Raw genomic sequence first — 8,504 nt, 5'->3', positions numbered from 1 at the left:
ATGGAACTGACTGTAATGGGTGAATGAATTTAGGGGTGGGATTAAATACGTCTTAACTTCTTCCCATCTCCCTTCGAACACGTTGAAGCTTGTGTTTTCCTCTCATTCTCCTTATATGAGAAGCGTGATGGACTATTTTAGTTGTTTTTGGGAATCAACTCATTGAATTGTTATTAAAGAACTGAACTGAGATATCTTTCCCAGATTGTTCAGCTCTAGTTTTCAAGGAGAGTTTAATTTTTTGTTGAGGGAGTTTTTAGAAGTAAAGACGTATCTAAACCAGGAAGTATCGTAGACGAAGAACATTGAGCCTCTATACAGAGAGATAACTACCATTTGTTCCATCAGAGGGAAGACGCACCGGTGGAAAGTAAGAATGGGAAGAGGACGGAAGGAGGTGGAGGAAGGACGCAGGAGGAGGTCCCAAGTCTCCATGTTCACCTGGTTTGTGGTCCTGCTCTGCTGGGAGTCTGGAGCTCCGTGGCCGTGTCTACTTCGACATCAGTGGACTACGACAGCCGTCATCGGTAAGAAAACACCAATCACAAATTGCTGTTTGAGTTGTTAGGACAAATTTTAGTATAATTTTGGACACAAACTAAATAGTTTTCCAGCAGTTCTACGTTTATTAATGTTTCCTGTAAGGGACAAATTCTTGATGGATCCATATTTTTTACTAAAATACAGCCTTTGGTCAACATTTCACCAACTTAGAGGCTCTAACATCAGTAGAACTAATATGTAGAACGTTTTACAAGAGGAGGGCTCCAGTTTTGCTATTTTTGACATGAAAAATGCCAACATGAGTCCATTTGGACAAATTTTGAGTCATTTGGACCATTTTTGTTTCATTTGGGTTCATTTTTGAGTGTTGTAGGACAAGTTTTTCATTTTGGACACAGAATAATTTCCAGCAGATCCAAAACAATTAAATGTCCCCAGCCGAAGACAAGTTTGTAAATTGTGGTTCTTGAAAATGGTAAAAATGTGCAAAACTTTGAAACGAGCTTTGTGTTATGTTCTCCATAAAGTTCCTGTCTGTGTATATTGCAGATGGATCCATGTTCTACTAAAAATACTGTCTCTTTAGGGTTCCCAACACCAATAGAAAATAAAAGTGGTAAATGTGGCCATGTCAACGGTTCCAGGTTTTGCTGGCAGACAAAATGAACAAACAAGATAAGTTGGTCAATCCCGTTTTGTACATTAAAGCATCCGCGTATGTTGTAGCAGACCCCTTAAATAACGTATAAACCTGTGAATGTCAAGATTTGGCCTCTTTTAAATAGACAACCTGTAAACGTCCACCGATGGACCGCATGTCTGTCGACTTCAGGAGAGTACGTGTGATGTTTCCTGCAGCAGTGAAACGGTTTAACGTTGCGTTGTCACATTGTTGGCCTGTTTTTGTTTCCCACCGACAGCCTGGTTTGGTTCTCACACACAAACACACATGCAGAAACACACAATCACACACACACAATGAAAGAAAAAGTCAAACCCATGTCTGCATGTGGTTGATAGCAGAGCTTCGCAACGTCTTCCTCTCAGACAGACATCCAGAAGTACAGAACAGTGAAACTTCCCTCTGGTTGTTCAGTGTTATAGTCACTAATACAGTAATCTGTGCTTTTACCCTGCTCTACTGTGTACACTTTACTTACTGATATCCACTGTTTTATAATGTACCAAACAAAATCTTAGACCAGTCCAGAACAACTCCAAACCAAGTCCAAAATGAATCCATAACCAGTCCCTAAACAGAGCAAAACCAAGTCGAAACCAGTCCAAAACCAATTCCAAAACCAGTATAAAACCAGTCCAAAACCAAGTCGAAACCAGTCCAAACCAGTATAAAACCAGTCCAAAACCGGTATTAAAACCGTATAAAACCAGTCCAAAACGGTATAAAACCAGTCCAAAAAACCAGTCCAAAACCAGTCCAAAACAGTCTAAAACCAGTATAAACAGTCCAAACCAGTATAACCAGTCCAAAACCAGTCCGAAACCAGTCCAAAAACCAGTATAAAACCAGTACAAAAGAGTCCAAAACCAGTATAAAACCAGTATAAAACCAGTACAAATCCAAGTACTTTTTTCCAGCACCTTTGCTACCAGATATTTTCAGCTTGTTTGCTTTTGTGTCTCTCTGTTTCTATTTCTTTTCCAGTCATAAACACAGAACAGTATTCTGTGAATGAGAAAAGCACTGATGATGACTGTGATAAACGTCATCTGAACATTTGGTTTCCTGTTTAAATGACCAGCAGATTGTATGTTTTTCTAAATATTCACTTTGTGCTCGTGTTCTGTAATTTGCTCTGTGCTAATCCAGACTTTAACCTCTCATGGCCTCTATGTTCTTCCTTCTTTCTTCCTCTCTTTGTCGCCTCTGCCATGCAGGCCAGAGCTAAGGATGTTTCGTAATGAACTTTTCTGTAAGTTCTACAAGGTATGTGATTATCAGATTCATTGTCTGCGTAGTGTCACTGCCATCCTCTTTCCCAGCTGTGTTCTGCACCAGATGATTGTATCATGGTAGAACGAGACAAATCTTAAGGCGAAAGGTCTAGTGAACAAAGACCACTAAACAGAGCAAGAATATTAATGACAGCGCTTCTTTTTAGAATTAGCAGAACTAGCCACTAGCTTCACGCTAACGATATTTATAGCTGAAGATTCTGCTGTAGAACAAACCTCAGAATGAGTCGAGTTTTTGTTCACAGATCTTAAACTGAAGGCAGCTTTTAACCCTCTGAACCTGCTGATAGGTGTGGAAGGCATGTTATCCTTTAGAAAACATCACCAAAGCCGCTCTGTTAATGAAACTGTACAATCATGTGGTTCTGTCGGGAGTTGTAGCCAAAGAAAGGCCTAAAAAACAAGACATTTCATCAGAATCACTTTATTTCACACGTCTCTTTGAAAACTTCACCAAAAAACAAACAAATTGCCCTTGGAAGGCTTCTCGGAAACAATTAATCTGTTGCCATTTTATCAATCAAAATCGGTAATGCTAATGCTAATTGAACAGCTTTTAAGCTTTGGCTCTTGGGTTCACTTCAAGATTATATCGATTGCATTGAGAACTACAGAATTAGAATCTGGCAGACATGTTTGTGAAGCTAGCTCACTGACTGGAAGTCTTCTGTCAGTGGATGAGACCTGAAAAAAGAACATTTATGGTGGGATTTACCTGGGTATTGACATGTTAGGGATTAAAACTCTACACAAAAGACCACTCTGACTCAATCCTCTTGAAGGAGTCGTAGAGGTCGCACCCAACCTTTCTTTCCAGTCTTAGTTACACATGTGGACTCTTGGGTTTTTTTGTACATGTTTTATTCTACTGTTTTCTTATTTTGTTTTGTAAAAAATGCAAAAAATAAAAACACATTCTGAGTTTGTGTCCGACTAGGTATGTTGTTCTTTTCCACTCAGATGCAGGACTTTAAAATGCGGTGAGATTGAACCACAGTGAGTAAAAATCTGAGCAAAGAAACACCCAGAAAGCTGCCTCCTGGAGTTCAGAAGGTTAAATAAGACAGACAAGTATGACTGTAAAAATCCAGTCCAGAAAGAAAACCTGTGTCCTCTATCCTTAGAGTAGTTAACCAGCTGAATACAATTACAAATCCAGTTAACTTCTATTGTTGTAGGCGACTGAGGACCAGGCAAAGTGACAGTTAGGAGGTGGAGTTCTGATTGGCCAGACTCAGACTGTTGAAAAGTGGTGGTAGTTGCATGGAGTTGTGACTCTACTGCTGCCGTCTGACCTACACCATCACCACATCCTTCCTCTTCTGTTTACTGTCACTATTTTATACAGAATTATGTTCGCGCTTAATGCTCTCTGACACAGATGCTGCATGTCGTACTGACAGGAATCATTCTGTGCTCACATGACTGATGCTAAGGACTGTTTGGTGGGTAAGAACAGCGGTAAGTCCACTTATAACCAGTTTCTAATTCACCATGTTAAAGTAAGAGGAGGTCTCTACATGGATCAGAACTCCTGGATAGAACTACACCATGAAGGCAAAGAACAACCAAGAAACTCTGAGGAAAGGTTGTTGAAATGCATCAGTCAGGATGATACAAGAACAGTTAAAGTTCCTGAAGATCTCCTGGAGTCCAGTTAAATCCATCATAAGAAATAGAAGGAAGATGGAACATGAATAAATGTGACTAGAACAGACGTCCCGCCTTCAAGACCTGAGAGACTAGGAGAGGGAGGCCACCAAGGACTCTATGACTCCTCTGAAGGAGTTACAAGCTTCATCCTTGTTAAATGGTCAGTCTGGTAGAGTGACATCAGTACCAATTAGCTAAAAGTGACACACTAAAACAGGTGTCTTAAGAACAGTTTTTTCCCCAGTTTGCTGTAAAACCAAACTGAGCTGGGCCTTCATCTCCTCCTCTTCCTTCTCCAGGTAAACTGACGGCCTACGACACCGATGGAGACGGAGACTTTGACGTGGAGGACGCCAAAGTTCTACTCGGCAAGTCCACTTTGATTTCCCAGTTTGCTGATGTGGTTTCCAGTTGATCCCAGAGCCTCAGGTTTATTCACTAACATGAAGCTGCGACTGAGCGCGCTCAGACCAATCCCACACTAGAGATTGTCTGGTTTCAGGACGGTAAACGTGATTTTGTGGAGATGCTAACAGCTCGTGGAAACATGTGGGACATGAGTGTATTTCCAATGTTTTTGGTCTAATTTCTCCTATTAACAGATTGAAGCTTCCACATTAACACTGGTGGTACTGGTCCGACTAGACTTGTGCATTACGCTGTGAGCATTACTGGAGAAAACTTTGATATTTGTGACTATTTGTGTAGGACTGTCTTCGTGATTTTATCACAGCAACTCTCCGGTTTGTGATCTAGTCATATTCTGTGTGCTTAAAAACGTGGATACGAAACAACATGACTGTGGAGAAACATAATTTTCAGACGTTTCTGGCCGTTTCAGCTTCGGTGATCAGTTTCCTGTCGTGTTTCCAGAATCTTTCACCATTTATCTCAGTTTTGTTTGGTCACTTTCTTCTGTTTGCATTGAAGAATTTCCATGTTCTCTATAAATGAGCACCAAGACAACTAGAGTCCTCTGAAGGAGTTACTAGAAAGAGGCTAGTGATGGAGGCCACCAGTCAGACCAATCAGGGGTGCGTTCAATGCCAGAAAACAATCCAGAATTTCTCAGCATCTTAGCAGATATAACCAGAAGTTGTAGTTTGGAGCTTTTCTGACCCACAATCCTCTGCACAGTTCTTCTTCTTCTTCTTCTTCTTCTTCTTCTTCTTCTTCTTCTTCTTCTTCTTCTTCTTCTTCTTCTTCTCCTCCCTTGTCTTCTTTTCCTTCTTCGTTGTCTTTTGCTTCTTCTTCTCCTCCTCCATCTCCTTTTGCTTTTTGTTTTTCTTCTTTCCTAGAAGAAGAAACACTTCATGTCATTTAAATCTTCGCTGTGTTAGAATTCATTCATGAAAACTGTTGGTAGCTTCTGTCTAGAAGATTTCAGAAACTACCTGCAAACATTTGAGAACATTTTTAAAAAGTTTTACTGTTTCCGTTAATCTTTTTTAATGCGATACTTTGCATTAGTTTTGTTGAAGACTTTGTGAGTGGAGAACCACTGAACTGGTCGTAGTCTGGATGCTTCAGATCTCGAAGGAATTGTGGAGAAACGCTGTTTTCAGACGTTTTCTAACAGTTCCAGAGTGTTTTTTAAACATTTCTGTTAATAACTTTTCCAACGTGATACTTCAAAAACGTGCACAGCAAATAGGTCTAAACCAGGGGAGTCCAACATGAGGCCCGTGGGCCAACACCGGTCCTCCAGAGGGTCCAATCCGGCCCTCAAAGTGTAAAAATTTACAGAGAAGACATTAAACTGCAGATTGTCAATTTTTTTTGTCGTTTTGTTTCTTGGCTTTTGTCATTTTGTGTCTCATTTTTGTAATATTTGTCCTGTCTTCGTTGTTTTTGTCTTGTTTATAATTTTTCTCGTTTTTGTCATTTTGTTTCTTATTTTATCGTTTGTGTTTCTTTTTTGTCTCACTTATGTCGTTTTTTCCATTTTTTTGTAACTTTGTGTCATATTTTTTTGTCTGTTTTGCTTTCTTGTTGGCTCATTTTTTGTCATTTTGTGTCTCATTTTTGTAATACTTTCTCTTGTTTTTGTTTTTCTTTGCCTTTTTGTCTGACTTTTGTCATTTGTCCATTTTTTTGTCACTTTACAACTTTTTTCTCAAATGTCTTGTCTCTTTCTTGTTTTGTTTCATGTCGTGTGTCTCATTTTTGTAATATTTGATCTTGTTTTGGTTGTTTTTTGTCTTGTTTTTGGTCTTACGTTAGTCATTGTGATCCTCCAGTAAATCCTCCATGGTTCAGGTCCAGGTGACTAAAATGTTTGTGTTTCTTTGTAGACACTCCTGTGATCTGGAAGTTGTAACGTGGAAATGATAAATTGAGGCTGAATGTTGGTGAAATTTTATTTATTTTTCTTCATAAATTTCGGTTCTTCTTAAACTCACGATCTCTCTTCTTGTCTCGCATCATCATCCTTTATTTTCTGCCCTGTTTTTTTTTGGTTGCGGTTCTCCTCCATCTCCTCCTCCTCTCCTTCCCAGCCGTCCTCCCTCCTGTCCTCCCTCCTGTCCTCCCTCCTGTCCTCCCTCCTGTCCATCCCGTCGTCTGTCTCCTCTCTCCGCATCAGGCCTCTCCAAAGACGGCGGCGGCAGCGCCAACGCCGAGTCGCTGGAGGAGGTTCTGAATATTTTAGCAGAGGAGGGCTCTGATTGGATCTATGGCTTCTTCACCTTCCTCCATGACGTAGTGTCCTCACCGGTAGAGCGAGGAGAGGAGGAGGAGGAGGACGACGGGGAGGTTAACGGGGTCCTTCTGGATCTCCACAACCAGTAGACTCAGAAGGCTGGTCCCCAGACTGGGATGTCCTGTTGTCCAGTTCAGGAGAACGGTGCCGGTCACTGGTTCCCACAGCAGGGCCAAACTGGGCAGACTGGGAGGACAGCTCATGTTCTGTTGAGTTTCTAGGTTGAACTGCAGGTTTGTGTTTCCACTGAGGATTGGAAGGAAGTAGAAGAATTTAAAGTTCAGGTTTGGTTCAGTTTCGCAACATCTTGCTCCTTCTGTTTTTTCTCCTTCTCCTCCTTCTTCTTCTTCCTCTTCTGTTTTTACTGTTTTCATTCTGTTTCTTTCTTCCTGTGAGTTTTGTGTTTCTGAGGTCTGACATCGAGCTAAAGCTCAGAGCTCTCTGATTAGCAATCTGTTTTACATATAAATAGTAATAAATAATTTCCTCCGGGATGAATAAAGTAGATGTCTTATCTTACAATCGTCTCTGCTTTTTATATCACTGATGAAAAAGTCTAACGTTAAATCAAGCTATATTTAGGTTTTATGTTTGGTGATTTTCATTAAATATCACGACAGAAACACAGGAAGTTATTAATAATAAAAAATGATCTGAAGGTCTATCATTTATAGTTGTGTAGAGGTCTTAAAATAGTGAAATAATCTGTGAATTATATCTAAATATGACATTTCTTGGTGTTTACATTTTTAAATTAGTTTTCAGAGAGTGTCCTCTCTGCTCTGTGTGAACACTGCCTACAGTTCAACCTAAAGTCTCTGAATTTTTATTACCCGACTGTTTATCACAGTGAAGTCATGAATGGCTTCATGGTTGCATCTCGGACCACAATTTTTTTGTTTTACAGAATCTCGTAATAGCAAAATTTTTGTTTTTGGCTAATTTTTGAATTGATTTTAATTAAATACACAGATTTTTTTTTGGCTTAGATTTGGTTAATTCGGCATTTTAACAGTTCAAAGAGTGTTGGAAATTAGAAACTTTTCTGTTTTTACAGTTTCTGGTGCTAATAAATGACAATTTTCTAAAACAAAAGAAAAGGCAATTTTAGTTAGCATCTGAAAACCTAGCTTAGCACTACCATTAGCCTCTGTTAGCAAGCTAAACCGGACAACCGACAGACACGTTTTTAAAAAATATTTTTGCTGCTGTGAGGTGCACTCGTTTTGTGGACCCTTTTGTGTATGTCCAACACGGTCTCACGAGGATTCGTGAAACTGTCACGTCAGTTTTTGTTTCGGTTTCGTGCGCACCAACATGATGTCGTCATGTTTTTCGTGCCGCTCACCACGAGCGAAACCCGCTGTGGTAATCACATCTGAAAGTGGTTTATACCGGCGGATTCATGACGATCTAAGCTGTCCATTGGCGTTTGCGGCCGCAGCGGCGGCCGCAAACGCCGATGGACAGCTTAGATCGTCATGAATCCGCCTAATTTGCATAGGAATTTAAAGAATGTCCGGTGGCCGAAGCGGTGGCCGAAGCGGTGGCCGAAGCGGTGGCCGAAGCGGTGGCCGAAGCGGTGGCCGAAGCGGTGGCCGAAGCGGCGGCTGCAGCGGCGGCTGCAGTGGCGGCCGCAGCGGCGGCCGCAAACGCCAATAGACAGCTT

The 8,504-nt window shown here is 40.8% G+C and overlaps 1 protein-coding gene across 1 annotated transcript in view; it reads left to right on the top strand.

Annotated features, from left to right (window-relative positions):
- LOC110965482 (aspartyl/asparaginyl beta-hydroxylase-like) overlaps positions 1–8,504 on the top strand; it is a 38,963-nt gene continuing 30,459 nt past the window's right edge. Inside the window, 8 exon segments of the mRNA XM_051940472.1 lie at positions 1–12; positions 349–403; positions 406–426; positions 429–452; positions 455–527; positions 3,442–3,461; positions 4,401–4,502; positions 6,719–6,920. Of these exon segments, the coding sequence (XP_051796432.1) occupies positions 1–12; positions 349–403; positions 406–426; positions 429–452; positions 455–527; positions 3,442–3,461; positions 4,401–4,502; positions 6,719–6,920 (509 nt within the window).

The sequence above is a fragment of the Acanthochromis polyacanthus genome, chromosome 20, assembly GCF_021347895.1.
Source record: "Acanthochromis polyacanthus isolate Apoly-LR-REF ecotype Palm Island chromosome 20, KAUST_Apoly_ChrSc, whole genome shotgun sequence".
NCBI lineage: Eukaryota > Metazoa > Chordata > Actinopteri > Pomacentridae > Acanthochromis > Acanthochromis polyacanthus.
The sequence above is the reverse complement of the archived record's forward strand: the minus strand, read 5'-3'. Positions and strand labels throughout refer to the sequence as shown.